Below are 24,089 nucleotides of genomic sequence, written 5' to 3' on the forward strand. Positions count from 1 at the left end.
GGCTCTGCAGCACTGGGGGCATCATTCTGAAAGCACAGAATGCCCTCAGAGACAACCTGAGCAGATGCATTGGCAAGCAGAAAGCAATTCTCCACTAGCAACTGCTCAAGCTTCAAAGGTGATATGTTATTTCCATTTGACAGGGAAAAATTAAAAACTGCAATACACTAAGTTTCTGTCTTCATGGAAAAGAAAAAAAAGAAAAACCCTCAGTTTTCTAAAAAGGCTTAGCAGCCAGGAACAGTATATTTGAACTCAGAACAAGTCTCATACAGAGAGTTGGCAAGGCCAGAGAGAGGGGCAACTCAGTACAATTAAGCTCTGGGATGCTCAGGGTTTCTTTTAGGAAATGCAAATCTCCAAGGAACAGAATCACAATCACACCTTTGGATATACCGCATCTCTGGCTTCTGATTTTTTTTCCTGACCACCTATAATTATTGCCTGCATAATATTCAAAATACACCCTGGAGATCACTGAGGTCTTCTTCTTAAGTCACAGGGTTCTCACCCAGAGGAATCACATCATCGTTTTACACCTTTCCATTGCATATCATACGTAGTCCACATCGTGTGCAAGGCTGGAGGAGAGCTATTGTGTTTTTGTATTAGTTGGAATGGGCAAGGTCCCATGGTGCAAACAAATGAACCCACGCACCTCAGTGACTTAAAACAACACAGGTTTGTTTCTAGATCATGTTACACATCCGTTGTGCACTGGCTGGCAGTGCTGCTCATCAGTCATACCCCACATGGATCCAGGCTAATGGGACAGCCACCACCTGGAGCCCTGCAAATCACAGCAGGGCATGTGCCGATCAGAACCAAGTCATGAACCTACTGTTACAGAAGGGACACGTGTCACTTCTGTTCACATTTCATTGACCAACAGAAGTTACACGGCTGCCCCAAACACCAGAAAAGCAGGGCAATACAAACCTACCACATGGCTAGGAGGAGAACCAGAAATATTTGGTGGACCATATTCATGACTGCTGCAGTCTCTATGTACTCCCTACATAGACTCACAGCCACTTATCCATTTCAGCGTATTTTTCTGAGGGCAGTTTAACTGCAGGGCTCTCTTCCAGGTGCCATCGGCAGTACAAAGATGAGCCAGACAGAAATCCTGTCTTTCATGGGATTACTATCTAGCTCAGGAGATAAAACATATATGCAAATTGAATACAAAGTAATAATGTCAAATGCCAATAAAAAGCAGCATGCAAAGTTCAATGAGAGTTTAAACAATGCAGGTTTTAGCCACAGGCAGTTTCATCTGAGTAAAGGACATCTGAGACGGGCTTTACAGAATGAGTAACAACTGGACCTGAGGATGTTCAGGCAGTGGGAACAACATGAATAGGGGCAGAAAAGACAGGTATGGCAGTTCATGTGCAAAGAATGGCAAAGCATTTAGGTTGAGTGATATTTAGAAAAGAGGAGAAAGAGGAGGAGAAAGAGGAGGGGCAGAAGGAGGAAGAATGGTGGGGAAGGAGGAAGAAGTAGCCTTTTTGACCAGAGAGGGTTCTGAGAAAATGAATCTGCCTTACACGGCGAGCTTTGAAGGGAAAGACAATGTCAACAGCATAGGACTTGTGCTACAGTCCGAACAAGAAGTGACACGGGGCTCAGCTCCAGTGGACCCATCACAGTTATGAGCAGCAGGAGAACTCTCAGCTTTCCCGTCTCCCTTTCATCTGACCCAGAAAAAAGTACTCACCTGTCTGTCTACCTGCCTGAGCCTGAAGGAGGGGTCATTTGAAGCCTAGAGCGGATCAAAGTGAAGAGATCATCCATCAGATGGGGAGACCCAATGACAGTGAGAGGCTTGCTTCTGACCATGTCACCCAACCAAGAGAGCATTCCTTCTGTAATGAAGTGGAGCTAACTCCCAATGGGTATTTGTTTTACTTGTCCTGAGTTTATTTTCCTATCTTCAAGGACATTTCTGAGGCTACTCCTTAAGGACTAAGGTACAGGACTTAATTTATGTCTGTTTGTGCCGGTGCCTGCAATCCTCCTCCCATGCAGATTTAACTTCAATGGTTTGGTCCTTCAAAATGGCCAATCCTGGTCGGCCGCTGCCATGACCATCACAAGATTCCACCACTTATATAGTAAGAGCTACAGGATCTTCCCTGTGCATCAAATCTGCTTCATTTTGCTACTCCCACTGACTCGACACAACTAGTGACATTTGACTGTGATCTGATGTCTTCTCCCTACCGACCAATTCCTTCACTGGGGGGAACCCTGTGTCGTTCTTCTCACTGCTCCAATATATGCAAGACTTCCACTGCCATCCCCCAGAGAGAGGACCCTGCCCTCAAGGGCCTTGGGGTTCCCTGAGATCCATGGAGAAGCATTCGTAGTCCTAGCATGATCCAGGACTTGGCTCTCAGGGTGGACAATGTTACAATGTGTGCTCCGACTCTCATGCTAAGAGTTCTCATGGAAGTCAGAGCCAGAAAGAATGGCCCTGCTGATCCTGCCAAGGCCTTAAACACTCAAAGATAAGGGTTAGGCTTTTTCCTAGGAAGCCCTGGACTTTGGAATCCACATACAAGTGATTCATCAATCCTAGATCACTACTTTTTTATCATACTCCTTTATGAATATACGATGTACCATTTGACTTCCTTATTGACTTAGTAGAAATTTTTGTAATTTTTCTCCAGTGCTCAGATTTTTCATTTTATAACCCTTCATGTCTGTAAAATACTTTAGGGTTCAGCCAATATTTAATGATTACTTATAAAGAGTGAGGAACCATACTACATGCTACAGAAAAATAATTAAGTCCCCAAAAGAGGGGAAAAAAAGAAAGAAAAACTTAACTATATTACATACCCTAAGAGAATTCTGGGCAAACTATACCTTATATTTTACCTGTATCTACACCTATATTTTACCTATACTTCCAGAGCTAGGTATAGTAAAGTGGTGACATTAAGATATGCCTTTAAGAGAGAGAATTTCCAGAAAAGCAAGGTGTCAGGTGAATATTCCAGTGGAAAGATTGGCACAGAAACAGGAAAGCAATCATATATCTGGGCAACAATAGGAAGTCCAGTTTGGCTGTGTTAAGGGTCAGACAGGAGAGACGGTGGAAAAAGTATTTCAGGACAAATAGACAGAGGCCTTTTAAAGCCAAAGAAAAGGAATGTGTTTAAACATAGTAAACAAATGGGAACTACTGGTGGCTTCTAAACAGGAAAATGGTATCACCAAAATAAAGATTTAAGGTCATCCTCTCCAACCTCAAGGTTGGTACTCCTTCCTAGTTAACTAGACTTTACTTATGCCAGTGGTTTTCCGTTGTCTGGGGCCTTTGCACTGGGGTGTCTCCCTGGCATGGACCTCACCCACCCCTGACCTCCCTGTACTTGGCTCCTTCTCAGCATCCATGCCTCTGCCTCACTGAGCCTCCCCAACCACCTATTCAAAGGAGTCCTCCCACCCCGCCGTCACTTTTCACGCTACTTATGTATTTTGATTTCCAACAGTGCCTGTCACAGTCTGAAGTTCTTTTCTTCATTTTATTGCTGGCTTATAGCTTGTCTCCTCCCACTGTAAGCTTCACGTGAGCAGATACTTTATTAAAGACAAATGGAGTAGCACTGTGCCTATTAGAATAGCTGAAAAACAATAGGTACTCCATAACAGTTTAATAGCTTTACTGAGACCTATTTCCACACATTTCATGTCATGCCTTTTGCCAAAAGTATACTATTCAATGATTTTAGTAGAGTCAGTATTGTACAAAAATCACAATTAATTTTAGAACATTTTCATCACCGTCAAGGGCAATTGTATACCCCTGTGTAGTCACTCCCCAGTCCCCCCAACCCTTCCAGTCCTAGGTGACCACTAATTTATTTTCTGTCTCCATAGATTTACCTGATCTGAACTTTTCACATAAACAGAATCAGACTATGTGGCCTTTTGGGACTGGCTTTCTTCCCTTAACATAGTGTTTTCAAGGTTCATCCTTATTGTGTGGATACCAATACTTCATTTTTATGGTGGAAAAATATGCCATTTCATGGGCATATGATATTTTGTTTTATTTATTCATCAGTTGATAGACATTTGGGTTATTTCTACTTTTTGGCTCTTAGGAATAATGCTGCCATGAACTTTTGTAAGTTTGTGTATGAACAAATGTTTTCATTTCTCTTGGGTATATATTTAGGAGTAGAACTGCTGAGTCATATGGTAACTATGTTTAACCTTTTGAGGAATTACCAGACTGTTTTACAATAGTAGTTGCACCACTTTATATTTCCACTAGCAATATCTGAGGGTTCCAACACCTCCTCGGCAACACCTGCAATTATCTGTCGTTGTGATTACAGCAATCTCAATGAGTGTAACCTAGTATCTCATTGTGGTTTTGATTTGCATTTCCCTGGTGAATAATGATTTTGAGCACACACACACACAGGCATCTCCGGAGAAATGTCTGTTCCGATCCTTCATGCCCATTTTTAATTGTGTTGTTTTATTACTGAGTTTGGGAGTTTGTTATAAATTCTGCATATGAGTTTCTCAATAGATATGATTTATAAATATTTTCTCCCCTTAGGGGGTTGCTTTTTCACTTTCTTGATGGTGTCCTTCAATAACAATTTTTTAAATAAATGATGAATAAAAACTAATCCTTTAAGACAGAGAAAACTTGAGACCAGCTCATAAGTATGTGGCAAATTAGTGGCAGGGCAAGACTTAGAGGAGAATTCAAGTTGCCTCTTTACAGCCTTGAGTTTTGTTTACTGGTTCTCAGCATTCTCCAACCAGCCCCAGGGCCATGACATCACCCTATGATGAGTCAAAGAATGTTGCATTTGGTAAAGTGGCTCATGAGCACTAACCAAATAGAGAGATGCCCCAGAGTTAAAAAAAATAAAAGAAAAGAAAGAAAGAAAAAAGGGCTTTGCTGGAAGCCAGGCTGTAATAAATCCTAAGTGGCCTACAATTTAGATTTCTCTTTAAAAACTTCGGAATTGATGAATGGGATACCACACTCACACAGAAAAAACAAACAAACCCGTATAAGTTCAATGCAACTCGAATAGGCACAGGATGAGCAAGCAGTAAACTTCTAAATTTACAGTTACGGATATTTGCTTACAAGATTAAAGGCCCTGGGATTGTCTCTCCTCTCTGCACTGCATTCAAACTAGTGAGCACTGGCCAATTTTATTTCGGTTGAGAAACTTCAACTAGTGAAAACAAGGTACAAGCCTGGGAACCGTGATATGGAGGGAACTGGTGTATTTTTACAGCTGTAAGAGCTTCTCAGAGTAGAAAAATACAGGACCTTTAGTAATTATCATCAAAATATCAGACCTCAAGTGCTTACTACAAATATACATACATGGTATGTATGTATGTGCATATATATACACTGGGAAGGGAAGCAAGAAAGTACTTGCTTTTAGTAAATCTTAACTAGTTTCAATGCTGGTATGGTATACACACTGTAATTTTCCCAGGACAGAATTAACCTTTTAGCTAATACACAGATTAAACTAGAAATTTAATGCTTCTTTGGTAATGCTAACCCAAAATCAGATTGACATACCAATGCAAACAATATTAATCCAATAGTATATAGAAAAATCTAAATATTACTTGGAAATCTATGAATAATTTCAAAAATACATTTTAAATATTTCTATATTTCCAAAAGGCAATAATGTTTAGATTAAGAATACACAGAAGACATGCTCAGAACAGTTTTATTGTACCCTATAAAATAATGTATTTAAGGCTAGAATAAATAACATGTGCATAAATTATAGGTATAATGGTTTTTTATAATGAAAGTAGGACACATGATAACTTAAGGCGGAGGTAGGCATAAAATGTGGTATAGTATCCACTATTTAAAAATCTTTATGTAAGTTATTATTTCTGGTTTCACCTTCTCTGTTTACTCTCTTCCCTCTGTGTTCAGTGCTCAATGCAATCTTCAGTTTTTAAATCAAATATAGGAGGGCACATTTGGGAGTTGAAAGCAATCACCCATGCGTCTGTCTTCATCCCTTAAGTTGACACAGGATCTGCAGTGCAAATAATGGCACGCAGATGTGTAAAGTAGAGATAATACCTAAATTTTTCCAAGGAGAATTGAAGTATGGACCAAACTTCACGTTTACCTGCCTAGCAGATATACCAGCACAAATTACCTGAAATCCACATCTTATCCAAACTGATAACCCTTTCAATATCCCAGCCTCACAGTTCAGTTTCTCTACTCTGTCCAACCCAGTGGCCTTCACTTGTTCCCTCTCTGGTCAGCCCACCAGCATGTCCACATCTTGGACCTATCATTATGCAGAAGAGCTCTAACTTAGAGCCAAAAATTAATAGTAATAATACCCTCTGGGGCGGCTCCTCCCATCCTTCCACTGCTTCTACTCTTGTCAAGCTGGCCCTCCATTTTTATTTTGAATTTACAGCTCAAACACCCATGCTATGCCTTTGGCCTAACAGTCCTATTTTGTCTCCACCACCTTCCTTAAAACCTGGACACTGTTGTCTATCATTTCAAGGGTGCTACCCCTTGTGTTCAAAAACCATTCATTTCCCACCCCTCAACCCCAGCTTCCCACAGTTTTTCCTTCTCTCTCCCCCTGGTAAATTCTAACCCCATTTTTTGTCCTTTTCCAATCTCAGGTTCCTGAGCATTAGTGACAAAAGCACAAAATAATACAGACTGGTTCATTTTTTCACACCCATTCATGTCACCACTATTTACTGAGCGATGACTAAGTGCCAGCCAACTCTTGAACAACACAGGGGTTGGGGTGCCAACTCCCTGCAAGGTGGAAAATCCACATGTAACTTTTGATTCCCCCAAAACTTAACTACTAATAACCTGCTGTTGACTGGAAGCCTTACCAATAACAGTACATTAACACATATTTTGTATATTAATGTATTATATACTATATCCCTACAATAAAGTTAGAGAAAAGAAAATGTTATTAAGAAAATCATAAAGAGGAGAAAATACAATTACAGTTCTGGATTTATTGAAAATCTGCATATAAACAGACCTGTGCAGTTCAAACCTGTGTTTTTCAAGGGTCCACAATAAAAGCAAGAAATCTCATTGCCTCTTGGCAATTCTTTTCAGAGTCATTGATCATAGGCTCTTATCAGAATTTCTTAAATATGTCCCAAAACACTGGTGCACCCAGACACCATTTTCACCCAGCTGCCCCTTCCCCTGGCAGGTGGCCTTCACCTCTGAGTGACTGAGACGGAGGCCATTCTACACATGTGCTCTCTTCCTTGCCTCCCCAACTTGAACTCCCCTAAATTTCCACTCAGCCTTCATTCCTCTGTAGTCTCAAGACAAGGCACCAAAGTTTACTTCCTTGCCAAACCTAATCCTCTCTTCACAAGCCCTTTATTATTCCTGTCCCAAGTGCCCACTGTGCATCTTCCATGCCACACACCATGCTAGGTGCTGGGGACACAAATGTAAAATTTATGTTCTTCCACCCAGTGGAAAGATAGGTGTGCAATTGCTCACACTCACACACATAAACATACATTAGGGTGACCGTATCATTTCTCTTCGAAACTCAGACATGTTTGTAATTAAAAGGGGATGTAAAACAATACTTAATGGAGGTGAACTGGTTTACTACAGGCATAAACCAGACTACCCCTGGCAAAATATGATGTATGGTCACACTACTACCAATATAATCTGGTGCTTTCAATTATGAAGCCATTAAAATTGGTCTAGAATTATTTAGTAACATTGGAAAAGACTCATGATATAATGTTAAGTGAAAACAAGAGGATGCAAACAACATATAGAAACTGAGTATGACATAGTGAAAAAAATTCAACAAAATAACAATAATGGACATTTATTAAGCATGTGGTATATCTCAAGCACTATTCTAACTAGTTTTAACTAATCCTCAGAGCAATCCTATGAGGGAAATACTATTAGATCTTTTTCATGCATGAAGAAACTGAGGCACAGAGAGCTTCAAACACATGCCTAGGTTGTTGCCTACTTCTTAAGGCCCTTCAGTGTAACTCTTTATCCTACTCATTATTGAAACTCCCTGGCCCAGGCATTTAAAGCCTTATATAACCTGATTGGTAGTGAAGTTTTTTCTCATTCCACATCTGCTTTCCCTTTTTCGAGTAACTACATTCCCTTCTCTAGGGAACTGCCCCACCCCAGTTGCTGGGTTGCCCATCAATGGCCAGCATGACTTACTTCAGGGGTGGAAATGTGATCCAGCTGACTACCCAATGTGCTGCTGCTCCCCTGGACAAAGTGATTGGCCCATAAGGTGGGATACGACCCAATCAGGAAGAACTGGAGTCTTTTTAGCAATAAATTTCAATACTGGGTAACAAGGGTTGTAAGCACTACATGAGCTTTGCTACCTTGTGGAAAGGGCCTGGGAATTAGCTGACACAGGGAACCTGGAGAAATCCTTGACATTAGGCTACCTCTGGCCTTTCAGCTGGACAGACCCACAATCACTTCTCTGAAACTCTGGGATCTAGATGTGTCTCAGAATTCAGAATTCTCCAGATGAGAAAAGTACAGTGTGGAACATCCTGGAGTGTGTTTTACATACCTCTACCTGGATCAAGGACAATATCCTCGTAATCCAACACATTAACATAATTCTGCAACAAAACAATGTCAGCTTAGGTCAGGATAGGTTTTGCCACAAAGAAAGTACAGATCAAGTAAAGTCTGGTAGCAAAAAGGGTTCAGCTTCTGTTTTCAGAACTGCACGTCAAGTTACGCAGGTCTGTTTAAACTAACAGATTGCCTGCTTCCTTGTCTGCTTGCTTATTAGTTTTATGGAAGCAGTATGAGTTGGGTTTTCACCACTTGAATTCACAAGAGCCCTACCTGTGTTCCTTCTGGACCTACCTGTTTTTTCAGTTTTATTTCCCACCACTCTTCCATACATATTCACAACTGAGTCGAATTTAAAACATTATATTTTGATTCTTTAAATAAAGAAGTCTTGCAACCTCCATATTGTAGGCCTTATAAGCCAAGGCTGTCCAACCTGGAGATGGGTAGCCTTAGCTGTTGATGATCTGATCACTTCCCCCCAGCCCCACACATCTCTCCATGGCTCCTGGGGAAAAAGTGTGACTATCACTATCCTCCAGAGGAAGAATCAGTGCAACATGGACTCCTCCCGCTTTCAGCCCCCACGAGAGCCCTAGGGGCAATCACAGAATCTGGGAAATCACCTGTTGCTCCCTATTAACCACAGCATTCTATTGTTTTTTTCCTCTGAGCACCCTTGCATATCCTTGGGCCCTGAGAGATCCTCATTTTATTTATTATTCACATTCATTCTTAGGGCACTTGATTTCACAGCAACCCTGTGAGGTGGATGGAGAAGGTATTAGGGTCCTCTATTTGAAGAACAAGGCACTGAGGGTCAGGCTGATTAATGAATGAAATAAGCCTGCAGTTTTACTCAAACCTTCGGACTCCTGGACTTGCTTTCTTTCTGGTCTCATTTTCCTCCCAGGATTAACCCAAACCTAAGTTGATTGGCATTGACAGCTACTTCTTGGTACCTTTAGATGAAGAGAGATAATCTGTTAAACTAGTGAAAATACTGCATGAGTACTTTCACTCTAAATTATGTGCACATTTTAAAAATAAAAATTAACAGATATACACATATATACACGCATCTCTTCTAGCATGCATGAATGCCTATAAGCATTCGTTTTGACCAGCCAGGAAGCCAAAGTCGGCCTCTGTCACTGCATCCAACCTGAATGAGCCAAGTGATAAAGTCCCAAGGCAGAGAGAATGCCTGGAGATGCTTTAGCCTTGGGGAAAACCCAGACACTGCTTCACATAACTTCAACTAACAATGCGAATACCACTCCCTGCCCAGGGGATGTTTCTGTGTCAGGACTCCCTCCCTTCCTAACCAGAGTCAGACATCACTGGCCATTCTCCCAGCACACTGCCCTGCTTCTCTGGCTGACCTTTAAGGTTAGGATCTCTGGATATAAGCTCAAGAAAGATAGAGATAAGGCAAATTCAGCTGCCTTTGGGCTCACAAAAATGCAATTTTTCATTTCAAATAGACCCTGAAAATCCCAATGGCCACATATAAGCCATTCCTTGCCTATGAGGTTAATGCAACAGATCCACCATCATCAAGCCAAGTACTATGAACTGCTTTTTCCAGTTAAGGTTCCCTGCCCATCAGAACTATGCATGTCAGAGTGGCTAGCAGAGGTCAGGGCCAAGGTTCTTGGGTGCAAGGAGTAGCCCTGTGCAAAGCCAGATGTATCTCACATAGGCATCAACCCTGGGACTCCCACATCCATTTATTTTTCTATTTACAAAATGCCTAAGTATTTAACTACGGGAGCGTAGACCACTCTCATTCAACCCATCAGACTAGCCACATCCCCTAATTCCAGTGCCCTCCCTGGCTACCCAGAACTCACTTACCACTGTTTATCAACAAACATTTCAATTGTCCCGGGTCAAAATTCATCAACCTTCGGGATATTGCTGAACAAGGTTCTTCCTGCTCAAGACCTTTGGAAAATGTTGCTTTTAACTTTCCTAATATGAAACTACATTCAAAATTATGTAAAATATAAAGTCAAATATGCTCGAATATAATGCACCAAATGAAATGCTTTATAAAACAACCAGTCTTCAGATATTTTCTCCCCTTTCTTCCCTCTCCAGCAAGCTTATCCTTTAATATTTAATGGGCTATAAGGATCAACCAGGGAGGAGGGCACTGCCATGGAAAACAGTCAGAATTGTTTAGAAGTCAACAGAAAACTATTTTTAAATGATTTTAAATTGTTGGTTGAAATGGAAAACTATTTTCCATACCTACAAAGCTCTGATTTCTCACTTTATACTTCGCCATTAAGAATTTATTTTCCTGATCTTCAAATTCCGCATCTCCCATTTTAAAGTCTTCCTTACTATCTAAATAAAGTTTGAATCTCACTTATTTCAGATTCAGATTCAACAATCTTTTCACTGCAAGCCTAACTATGTGCTGAGCAATGCATAGTCAACTCACTCTATTATCTAGAGATTTATCATTTTCCAGATGAAGGAACAGGGGCTCCATTAAGTTCAGTGACTTTCCTGCTTTCAAAGACCTTGCAAGTGGCATCTCTGGAGTTTTCAAGTTTATGCTTTCAGTGGGAACACCAGATAACAGTTTTCCCCAGAATTGCTTGCACCTGGCTTTATCCTTCTGGAATCTTGCTCAAGATACATTACATGGTCTGCGAAGGAGTTTTCGCTACTGGTAATCTCAACTTGGAATCAGGATTTTAAGCAAGTCACAAAAGGATAAATACAATACAGCTGTGGCACATTGCAAACAACCTTCATAGGAAACCTTATCCCTGGGTTCAAATAATCAGAAATTAATCGCTCCTAGTTATAATCTAATAAAACATAAACTATCATTAGTTTCTACTTAAAACTAATCTACAACTTAGTCCAAACAAAGGTTCACAATTAACATTATGTCAGGTCTTACTCCTTGATGTCATTGCTATCCTGTCACCACCACACTGTTAGCTCAAAGGGTCAGAGAATACAATTGGTGAGGGAGGACTAAGGCCTCTTCTTCAGTCCCTGTGCAGGCTGACAGACAGGCACACCTACCCTCAGACAGCCTGGTGGGGGCCAGTCATCCTAGATCCTAAAAGGCCTTAGAGACAGAGCTTGTAGGGAAAGAAAATCAGGGCATTCTACAGCTGACACTAATACCAAGCAAATTATGAGATATGTGGACATAAGGACAGCTGCTGCTAATAATTACAGCACCATTTCAGAATTTTGAATTCAAATTTCATTCACAAAATCTTAACGTTATGTGAAGACCAGCCAATACATAATGCTATCTCTATAACCAAAAGCAAGAAAACCCTCATGATTATTCCTTTCCAGGAAGCCAAGCACACCCTTTCTACCTATTTGTTGGCTTGCTTGCTTGCTCTTGTGTTATTCTGCACATGCCTATTCTTGTCTATAGAACTCTCCAGGCCAGAAATTTTATCTTTGGTGACTTTTAAATGCTAAGATGCTATATAAAATATTAAATGCTGACAGTCAAAACTGTACCTTTCCTTTGGTGAAAATGCACTACTTCAGTCACCTAAAATATTATACTGAAGCTATAAAAAATGCCACCACGGGGATTCCCGGAAGATGGCGGCGTGAGTAGAGCAGCGGAAATCTCCTCCCAAAACAACATATATCTATGAAAATATAACAAAGACAACCCTTCCTAGAATAAAGACCAGAAGACACAGGACAATATCCAGACCACATCCACACCTGAGAGAACCCAGCGCCTCGCGAAGGGGGTAAGATACAAGCCCCGGCCCCGCGGGAGCCGAGCGCCCCTCCCCCCAGCTCCCGGCGGGAGAAGAGCAGGCAGAGCGGGAGGGAGACGGAGCCCAGGGCTGCCGAACACCCAGCCCCAGCCATCCGGACCAGAGTGCAGGGCCCTCGATACTGGGAAAACAGGGCAGCAAGAACAGTGAGCAGGCACTGGAGGCTGGGCGACAGAGGACATAAGAAAAGCGCGCGACCATTTTTTTTTTTTTTTGCTTTTTTGCTGCTTTGTTTTGGCGAGCGCTTTTTGGAAGTCTTAAAGGGACAGGGACCCCAATATTAGGGAAACAGGGCAGAAAGACCGGTGAGCAGAGGCCTGAGGCTGGCACTGGAGAATAAAGAAAAACGAACGACCACTTTTTTTTTTTTTTTTAATTAAAATTTTTTTTTTTTTAATTAAAAAAATTTTTTTTCTTGTTTTTTTTTGTGGTCGTTGTTTTGTTTTGGCGGGTGCTTTTTGGAAGTCTTAAAGGGGCAGGGCGGGTCACTTAATCCAGAGGTAGGGAATCCGGGATCTCTGGGCACCCTAACCCCTGGGCTGCAGGGAGCAGGGAGGCCCCTTACGGAGATAAATAGCCTCCCAGCAGCTCCTGCTCCAACGCGACTCCACCATTTTGGAGTAGCTGCCCGAGCCAGGCCACGCCCACAGCAACAGCGGAGATTAACTCCATAGCAGCAGGGCAGGAAGCAGAAACCCTGTCTGCGCGCAGCTGCGCAGCACAAGCCACTAGAGGCCGCTGCTCTCCCAGGAGAGGAGGGCCACAAACCAACAAGAAAGGAAGTGCTTCCAGCCGTCACTCGTCCCAGTTCTGCAGACTATTCCTATCACCATGAAAAGGCAAAGCTACAGGCAGACAAAGATCACAGAGACAACACCAGAGAAGGAGACAGACCTAACCAGTCTTCCTGACAAAGAATTCAAAATAAGAATCATAAACATGCTGACAGAGATGCAGAGAAATACGCAAGAGAAATGGGATGAAGTCCGGAGGGAGATCACAGATGCCAGAAAGGAGATCACAGAAATGAAACAAACTCTGGAAGGGTTTATAAGCAGAATGGATAGAATGCAAGAGGCCATTGATGGAATTGAAATCAGAGAACAGGAACGCATAGAAGCTGACATAGAGAGAGACAAAAGGATCTCCAGGAATGAAACAATATTAAGAGAACTGTGTGACCAATCTAAAAGGAGCAATATCCGTATTATAGGGGTCCCAGAAGAAGAAGAGAGAGGCAAAGAGATGGAAAGTATCTTAGAAGAAATAATTGCTGAAAACTTCCCCACACTGGGGGAGGAAGTAATCAAACAGACCACGGAAATACACAGAACCCCCAACAGAAAGGATCCAAGAAGGGCAACACCAAGACACATAATAATTAAAATGGCAAAGATCAAGGACAAGGAAAGAGTGTTAAAGGCAGCTAGAGAGAAAAAGGTCACCTATAAAGGGAAACCCATCAGGCTAACGTCAGATTTCTCAACAGAAACCCTAAAGGCCAGAAGAGAATGGCATGATATATTTAATACAATGAATCAGAAGGGCCTTGAACCAAGGATACTGTATCCAGCACGACTATCATTCAAATATGACGGTGGGATTAAACAATTCCCAGACAAACAAAAGCTGAGGGAATTTGCTTTCCACAAACCACCTCTACAGAACATCTTACAGGGACTGCTCTAGATGGGAGCACTCCTAGAAAGAGCACAGCACAAAACACCCAACATATGAAGAATCGAGGAGGAGGAACAAGAAGGGAGAGAAGAAAAGAATCTCCAGACAGTGTATATAACAGCTCAATAAGCGAGCTAAGTTAGGCAGTAAGATACTAAAGAGGCTAACCTTGAACCTTTGGTAACCACGAATTTAAAGCCTGCAATGGCAATAAGTACATATCTTTCAATAGTCACCCTAAATGTTAATGGACTGAATGCACCAATCAAAAGACACAGAGTAACAGAATGGATAAAAAAGCAAGACCCATCTATATGCTGCTTACAAGAAACTCACCTCAAACCCAAAGACATGTACAGACTAAAAGTCAAGGGATGGAAAAACATATTTCAAGCAAACAACAGTGAGAAGAAAGCAGGGGTTGCAGTACTAATATCAGACAAAATAGACTTCAAAACAAAGAAAGTAACAAGAGATAAAGAAGGACACTACATAATGATAAAGGGCTCAGTCAAACAAGAGGATATAACCATTCTAAATATATATGCACCCAACACAGGAGCACCAGCATATGTGAAACAAATACTAACAGAACTAAAGGGGGATATAGACTGCAATGCATTCATTCTAGGAGACTTCAACACACCACTCACCCCAAAGGATAGATCCACTGGGCAGAAAATAAGTAAGGACACGGAAGCACTGAACAACACAGTAGAGCAGATGGACCTAATAGACATCTATAGAACTCTACATCCAAAAGCAGCGGGATATACATTCTTCTCAAGTGCACATGGAACATTCTCCAGAATAGACCACATACTAGGCCACAAAAAGAGCCTCAGAAAATTCCAAAAGATTGAAATCCTACCAACCAACTTTTCAGACCACAAAGGCATAAAACTAGAAATAAACTGTACAAAGAAAGCAAAGAGGTTCACAAACACATGGAGGCTTAACAACACGCTCCTAAATAATCAATGGATCAATGACCAAATCAAAATGGAGATCCAGCAATATATGGAAACAAATGACAACAACAACACTAAGCCCCAACTTCTGTGGGACACAGCAAAAGCAGTCTTAAGAGGAAAGTATATAGCAATCCAAGCATATTTAAAAAAGGAAGAGCAATCCCAAATGAATGGTCTAATGTCACAATTATCGAAATTGGAAAAAGAAGAACAGATGAGGCCTAAGGTCAGCAGAAGGAGGGACATAATAAAGATCAGAGAAGAAATAAATAAAATTGAGAAGAATAAAACAATAGCAAAAATCAATGAAACCAAGAGCTGGTTCTTCGAGAAAATAAACAAAATAGATAAGCCTCTAGCCAGACTTATTAAGAAGAAAAGAGAGTCAACACAAATCAACAGTATCAGAAACGAGAAAGGAAAAATCACGACGGACCCCACGGAAATGCAAAGAATTATTGGAGAATACTATGAAAACCTATATGCTAACAAGCTGGGAAACCTAGGAGAAATGGACAACTTCCTAGAAAAATATAACCTTCCAAGATTGACCCAGGAAGAAACAGAAAATCTAAACAGACCAATTACCAGCAACGAAATTGAAGAGGTAATCAAAAAACTACCAAAGAACAAAACCCCCGGGGCAGATGGATTTACCTCGGAATTTTATCAGACATACAGGGAAGACATAATACCCATTCTCCTTAAAGTTTTCCAAAAAATAGAGGAGGAGGGGATACTCCCAAACTCATTCTATGAAGCTAACATCACCCTAATACCAAAACCAGGCAAAGACCCCACCAAAAAAGAAAACTACAGACCAATATCCCTGATGAACGTAGATGCAAAAATACTGAACAAAATATTAGCAAACCGAATTCAAAAATACATCAAAAGGATCATACACCATGACCAAGTGGGATTCATCCCAGGGATGCAAGGATGGTACAACATTCGAAAGTCCATCAACATCATCCACCACATCAACAAAAAGAAAGACAAAAACCACATGATCATCTCCATAGATGCTGAAAAAGCATTTGACAAAGTTCAACATCCATTCATGTTAAAAACTCTCAGCAAAATGGGAATAGAGGGCAAGTACCTCAACATAATAAAGGCCATCTATGATAAACCCACAGCCAACATTATATTGAACAGCGAGAAGCTGAAAGCATTTCCTCTGAGATCGGGAACTAGACAGGGATGCCCACTCTCTCCACTGTTATTTAACATAGTACTGGAGGTCCTAGCCACGGCAATCAGACAAAATAAAGAAATACAAGGAATCCAGATTGGTAAAGAAGAAGTTAAACTGTCACTATTTGCAGATGACATGATACTGTACATAAAAAACCCCAAAGACTCCACCCCAAAACTACTAGAACTGATATCGGAATACAGCAAAGTTGCAGGATACAAAATCAACACACAGAAATCTGTGGCTTTCCTATATACTAACAATGAACCAACAGAAAGAGAAATCAGGAAAACAACTCCATTCACAATTGCATCAAAAAAAATAAAATACCTAGGAATAAACCTAACCAAAGAAGTGAAAGACTTATACTCTGAAAACTACAAGTCACTCTTAAGAGAAATTAAAGGGGACACTAACAGATGGAAACTCATCCCATGCTCGTGGCTAGGAAGAATTAATATCGTTAAAATGGCCATCCTGCCCAAAGCAATATACAGATTTGATGCAATCCCTATGAAACTACCAGCAACATTCTTCAATGAACTGGAAGAAACAATTCAAAAATTCATATGGAAACACCAAAGACCCCGAATAGCCAAAGCAATCCTGAGAAAGAAGAATAAAGTAGGGGGGATCTCACTCCCCAACTTCAAGCTCTACTATAAAGCCATAGTAATCAAGACAATTTGGTACTGGCACAAGAACAGAGCCACAGACCAATGGAACAGACTAGAGAATCCAGACATTAACCCAGACATATATGGTCAATTAATATTTGATAAAGGAGCCATGGACATACAATGGCGAAATGACAGTCTCTTCAACAGGTGGTGCTGGCAAAACTGGACAGCTACATGTAGGAGAATGAAACTGGACCATTGTCTAACCCCATATACAAAAGTAAACTCAAAATGGATCAAAGACCTGAATGTAAGCCATGAAACCATTAAACTCTTGGAAGAAAACATAGGCGAAAACCTCTTAGACATAAACATGAGTGACCTCTTCTTGAACATATCTCCCCGGGCAAGGAAAACAACAGCAAAAATGAGTAAGTGGGACTATATTAAGCTGAAAAGCTTCTGTACAGCAAAAGACACCATCAATAGAACAAGAAGGATCCCTACAGTATGGGAGAATATATTTGAAAATGACACATCCGATAAAGGCTTGACGTCCAGAATATATAAGGAGCTCTCACGCCTCAACAAACAAAAAACAAATAACCCAATTAAAAAATGGGCAGAGGAACTGAACAGACAGTTCTCCAAAAAAGAAATACAGATGGCCAACAGACACATGAAAAGATGCTCCACATCGCTAATTATCAGAGAAATGCAAATTAAAACTACAATGAGGTATCACCTCACACCAGTAAGGATGGCTGCCATCCAAAAGACAAACAACAACAAATGTTGGCGAGGCTGTGGAGAAAGGGGAACCCTCCTACACTGCTGGTGGGAATGTAAGTTAGTTCAACCATTGTGGAAAGCAGTATGGAGGTACATCAAAATGCTCAAAACAGACTTACCATTTGACCCAGGAATTCCACTCCTAGGAATTTACCCTAAGAATGCAGCAATCAAGTTTGAGAAAGACAGATGCACCCCTATGTTTATTGCAGCACTATTTACAATAGCCAAGAATTGGAAGCAACCTAAATGTCCATCAATAGATGAATGGATAAAGAAGATGTGGTACATATACACAATGGAATACTACTCAGCTATAAGAAAAGGGCAAATCCAATCATTTGCAGCAACATGGATGGAGCTGGAGGGTATTATGCTCAGTGAAACAAGCCAAGCGGAGAAAGAGAAATACCAAATGATTTCACTTATCTGTGGAATATAAGAACAAAGGAAAAACTGAAGGAACAAAACAGCAGCAGAATCACAGAACTCAAGAATGGACTAACAGGTACCAAAGGGAAAGGGACTGGGGAGGATGGGTGGGTAGGGAGGGATAAGGGGGGGAGAAGTAGGGGGGTATTAAGATTAACATGCATGGGGGGGTAGGAGAAAAGGGAGGGCTGTACAACACAGAGAAGGCAAGTAGTGATTCTACAACATTTTGCTATGCTGATGGACAGTGACTGTAAAGGGGTTTATAGGGGAGAGCTGGTATAGGGGAGAGCCTAGTAAACATAATATTCGTCATGTAAGTGTAGATTAGTGATAGCAAAAAAAAAAGGGCAGTTCCTGTGTGGTAACCTCCAACGAGTTCTACACAAGGGTATAAAGGGCATATAAAAGTGTAGGCAAAGGGTCTGTTTGTGTTTACACAGAGGATCAAAGCCTAATTGGGCTACCCCGAAAATGAACTAAGATACGATATGAAAAAGAACTTCCAACATCTGCACTCTCTGGAAGACTCATGCCAGAAGATGATCATCGATAAACCCCAACAAAGATCCACGCACTGCTACAGCTGTAGATGCACTCATCCCACCAGTTCCTGGACTTGCCATGGGAATGAGGAAGGAGATATCTAAGCTGGCCTGTGCATACAGTAAAACAACAAAATTGGACTGGATCTATACTGTTGGAACTCAACCAAGAATTTGGAGAAGTGCAAATTGTAGCGCTCCAAAGTCTTACAACTACAAACTATTTATTGTTAAAAGAACATATGGCATGTGAACAGTCCCCAGGAATGGGTTGTTTTAATTTGTCTGATTTCTCTCAGACTGTTCAAGTTCATTTGGACAATATCCACCATATCATAGATAAGTTTTCACAAATGCCTAAGGTGCCTAACTGGTTTTCTTGGTTTCACTGCAGATGGCTGGTAATTACAGATATGCTTTGGTTATGTAACTATACTCCTATTATGTTAATGTGTGTGTGCAATTTAAGTAGTAGCTTAAAACCTATACATGCTGAAGTTACTCTACAAGAAGATATATCAAAGAAATAATCAATCTTCCCATGTTTTCTTCCGCCTGCTACTTCTATAGCTTTTCTTCTTCCTTCCTAATTACAACCCTTAAATAGAATTCGTGCCTCATATCAAATTTACCGAGTGTCATAATTCTTCCAAGTGGTAAAGATACCTCAAGACAAATGCTGGGCATAGAAGCCACAGGGCATAAATATGCAAAGAAGTAAAAAGCTAACTTTTTCAAACAATAAGGCTTCTCTCTCACTTACCAACTTCACATTTCCCTGTATGGCCCCGGAAGATGACTGGTTAGCCAGAGACGGGTAAGATTCCTCAAGGGAGGAACAACCTAAGACAGGCACAGTCGCAGGGGGGCCATCAGGTGAGAAATTGGGGATCAACAGAGGTGAGGCTTAGAACCTCACCCCCCCGTTCTGAGAGAAATCTTCTGCATACGTGGATGTTTTATTGCCCTGGTCTAGCTTGGATTAACACATAGTCTACAGGCACACACCTGATCATCTACATGTGCTCTCTTACAACACTAAACTATGTTTTCTACCTTTATCTTGTATCTACCTACCACTTCAGCATTTTATTAAAAATAATAATAATAAAGAGAGAAATGTGGTATCCACATATAAATCAAGTATAAAAATCAAATGAGTATTCATATTTGAACTGACTGTTTATAGTTCATAATGCATGAGCAAAACCGAAAGTTTCTGTGATGACTGCCCTTGTACTGTTCACTATGTAACTTATTCATTATGTAAGAATTTGTTCTACATGTAAAAACTTGTTTGTTATGCCTCAGAAGATTGGAGACTGACAAAAATTAGGCTTGGGGTGGAATAATGATTGTGCATTGAGCATTGACTCCCCTATACAGAATTTTATTGTCGTTAACAACCATTTGATCAATAAATATGAGAGATGCCCTCACAAAAAAAAAAAAAAAAAAAAAAAGGACAGACTTCCAATGGTAAAATAAATAAGTAACCGGGATGTAATGTATAGCATAAGGAATATAGTCAAGATATTGTAACAGCTTGGTAGGGTGATAGCTGGAACCTAGAATTATGTATATAAATGTTCTACCACTGTGTTGTACACTTGAAACTCATGTAATGTAATAGTGTGTGTCAACTATCCTTCAATAAAAAATAATTATTATAAAAAAAAAAAAAAAAAAAAAAAAAAAAAAAAAAAAAAAAATGCCACCACGATATTAAATAGCTTCAGAAACCATACAGGTCTCAATTCCCTTTTGTGACACATAAGATGGGACCCCAAGCCCAAAAGGGTAATAACAGGAGAGACATTTGCAAATTAGTTATTGCCCTGAACTGAACTACAGCTGGTTTATTGATGGAGAGAAAGAATAAAAAAAGGATGTCTAAAGTGTTAAAAGGTCAGAGCAGTAAAGGATAAATAAGAAATACATTTGGCCCTTACAGTGCAATGATATTGCATGTGTGAACTCAATTTGCCACCCCAAAGACTTAGCACAGGGTTACTCTCCTTTGATCTACAGAGCAAATGCTTTCCACTGTAAGAACAGCTGATCTTTTCACACTGGTTATGGCATCCGTTCAGGGGGTCCTCTGGAACTTCTATAAGCACTAAATTTCCTCATTGGCATTGTAAAAACCACAATAAATAGCGTTTGGTGTTATTTGGATGTAAACTTTATTTGTATTACTTTTTCGATGAAAAGCCATGGATCTCCATTGGAGGGCCCTGTGTAAAAAGCCGAGCCAATTGGCAAGACACTGACTGCAACATTAGCTTGTTCTAAAGTGGGTTAGGTGCGAGTGTGCTCTCTGGCTCTGCCAGGTTCTGCAGTATCTAATCTGTTTAATAAGTTCATTAAGACACAGGTGTTTCTGCTCCAACTCCTGAAGCTTCTGAGATTCAAAGAGTCCAGGTCTGTTTGAACTAAGTCTCCATGCATTAAGATTGCATGTTTGTTTCTAGTCTACTGAGCCACTAAATCAAAATCCAGGGAAATGGGGAGTTTACTGTTTTCCTCCTTCCCCCCATGGGGTGGATGGATTCCCTATAAGAAAGGATCCATGAATGCATAGGCCTGGATGGGGAGTCCTAACAGAAGGAGTATATGTTCAAGAACTTACACTTCTAAATAAGCCTGGTATATGGGAAATGTTCAGTATTAGCTGAATCCGAGAGAAGCCACTCTGAAAAGTTTATTAACACATCTACTTTCACTGTTAGCCTTCCCAGTTACATTCCGGGGTCACATGCAGCACCCAACTTTAAAAGTTCAGGTAAAAAGATTTGAACAGGCCCACTGTTTTCTCCCAGAGAAAGCAGCAGCCAGTAGAATCCTAACAAGCCAATGGAATGGACCCCTCCTGAAGACGACAGGCACGAAGGCAACAAAACCTGGCTGGTTCCCTTCCTGCCCTCCAGGTTTGTGTGGGGTGCGGGTGGAGGATGCGGGAGCTACAGACCGTACACTTGCCCAGGTATCAGCCCTCCACAGCACCAGCTTCTCTGGAACGTGTTCTCCGACTGGACCCGCAAAGCGCAAGACCTCACACGCCCCAGCTCCTCCGAACCCCGCAGCGCTCCCTAGCTCCTGCTAAACGCGGCGACAGCAGCTCTGCCTCTCTCCCGTGCCGTGTCCTCCAAGCAGCTGAGGGTCCTTGCGGTCCAGGGCTTGCCTTCCTGGACGTGGAGCGCAATGGCATCAGAAACTGTGCTCTCTTGCTCCAGCTGGCACCACCCTCTGCCCAGGGCGCGAAGGGCGCAGGCATCTCCAGCAGTCCCGGGAGCGGGTCCCATCACCCTCGCCTTCCACCCCCAGCAGTCTCGCCAGTGTCTGGCCCGGCCGGGAGAAGCGAGGGACGGGATGTATGGTAGGGGGCACTTTCTGGGACCCACGTACACAGCCCTCTCCACGCCATTTCTTGCAGGAAAAAGAGTGAGGAGGCCACTCTTAGCCCGGAGGTACCTCCAAATCTTGCGCTTCCAATCAGCGCCGTAACACAACTCACTGTCCCCTCAGCGGGCAGCCTGGAGGAAAGCCCGCAAGCAACACCTCACAAAAACCCCGCCGCCCTGCAGCCCACCCAACTCTCGCCCCACGGCGCCGGCTCCATCCAGGCCCAGCACGTCCCTCCCTGGGGGAAGGCTTGCCTCCTTCCCCGGAGCACCGCCAGGTCAGCGGGTCTCGAAAGTTTCCTGTCTCCCCATCCAGGAGCCCCCCCACCCCCACCCCACAGGGATACCACGCGAGAGGCGAGGAAGCCTGGAGGTCTCCCCCAGAATCTGCGCTCAGAACAGGTCCGGCCCCCTCTTCCCTCTCTCCGCCTTCTTCCTCCCTTTCAGCTCGGGTCCCCACGCCTCCTGCGTCTCCAGAGAACAGCTGTTCTCTCGCCCAAGAAGAGCAAACTTCTTTCTGGGCTAAATTCACAACTGAGCTGGAAAGGCTTTCCCTTCCCCGCGTTCTCAGAAACCTTAAGCCGGCACCAGAGTCGCGCTCACCTCGTACCCCGCACCCGCACCCGCCCAAAGACTAGGGCTTGTGGTGCTCCCAGACTTTCGATGCCAAAAGGTCCGATCGGATCTGAAACCACCACGGGGGTATGCACACACCGGATTTTTCCCAGACACCCTACCTGTCCCTAGTGGCTTGCAAAAAAAAAAAACCAAAACACACACACAAGTAAACAAAACACAACCCCCAGCTACAGGGGGCGAGGAGGAGGAGTATGTGTGTGTGTGTGAGAGAGAGAATCGCTCCAGAGTTATAGGACAACACATCTGGAAGAGGGGGAGGGGTAACTGACAAGGAGGGGACAAGAAGCGCGAGGTCGTGGGGGACTCCCCCCACCCCGGCAGCTTCAGGGCCGAGTGCCGGGCCAGCCTGCCGTTACCTGTCCTATGTTGATGAATCCGTACTTGCTGGCGATGCGGTTGGCCTCCGGGAAGCCGCCGGCGATTTTGACTGCCCAGTGGTTGGTGTAGACGCGCGTCCGGCAAACGGGGAGGAGGCAGCCCCCGAGCAGCGCCAGCACGCACAGCAGGTCCAGCCGTCCCGGGCAGCAGCGGCTCCCCCAGCCCATGGCCCCAGCGCTTCGCTGCCTCCCTTGCTCGCTGGCTCGCTCCGCGCACTAAACGGCGCGCACAACTAACTTCTCCGGCCTGCGCCGCCCAGGCGCGCAGCCCCCGGCCGCCGCGGCTCGCAGCCCTGGGCGATCAGCAGGAGGCGGCCAGCCCCGGCGGGGAGCAGAGCAGCGACCCCCGCGCCAGCTCCTAGACCATCCCTGGGACTGCGGGGACCCGGGTTCCCTGCTCTCCGGCCCGCAAGGCGGTCAGCGGGCGCTCCCCGGCTCGGTTGCAGGAGGCTGCTGAGTGGGGCCGGCGCCCTCCCGCAGTTAGGTCTCGCCCTGCTCAACTCCTGGACTCTCCGCCTCGCCCTCGCTCCTCCCTGGGCCGCGAAGCGCGGCGGAGGCGGAGGTGCAGACAGCGGCCGGGCGCCCCCTCTGCTGGCTCGGGCTCCAAGCGCCCGCTAGCTGGCTCCCCGCGCTCCCTCGGGCTCCGAGCAGCGCGTGGGGAGTGTGAGTGGCAATGGCAGCAGCGCCTGCTCTGCATAAATGACTCCCCCACCCCCTTAACACCCCTCCTTTCCACATCCCCCTCCTCCTCTCCCTCCTCCGCCCGCCCGAAAGCGGACGCAGCCAAGCGCCAACCAGGTCCTAGTGCCGCCGGGTTCTCCGGACTGCAACCTCCAGGGTCCCGGGCAGCAAAAGCGAGTCTTTCCAAAGATCTGGGAGTAGATATCAGGCGTCGGGGTTTCACCCAGTTCTCTCCCCGCCCTCCTGGAATTGTATTAATTTACCTCCGCTTCCCGAAAGACTAGAGTGATTTGCCCGCTCGTTCGAGTCAAGCGC

The 24,089-nt window shown here is 43.2% G+C and overlaps 1 protein-coding gene across 6 annotated transcripts in view; it reads right to left on the reverse strand.

Moving 5' to 3' along the window:
- The window catches only part of PCSK5 (proprotein convertase subtilisin/kexin type 5), a 452,855-nt gene extending 429,075 nt beyond the window's left edge, over positions 1-23,780 (reverse strand). For 5 of the 6 annotated variants that reach the window (XM_036893448.2, XM_036893449.2, XM_057498569.1 and 2 more), the window contains exon 1: positions 23,073-23,780. In XM_036893448.2, coding sequence (XP_036749343.2) covers positions 23,073-23,261 — 189 coding nt within the window. In that variant the 5' untranslated portion in view covers positions 23,262-23,780. The remainder of the gene's footprint in view (positions 1-23,072) is intronic. The other variant, XM_057498570.1, reaches the window with a different exon arrangement.
- Positions 23,781-24,089: the final 309 nt, after the last annotated feature.

This window comes from Manis pentadactyla, chromosome 3 (assembly GCF_030020395.1).
Source record: "Manis pentadactyla isolate mManPen7 chromosome 3, mManPen7.hap1, whole genome shotgun sequence".
In the NCBI taxonomy this organism is placed as follows: domain Eukaryota; kingdom Metazoa; phylum Chordata; class Mammalia; order Pholidota; family Manidae; genus Manis; species Manis pentadactyla.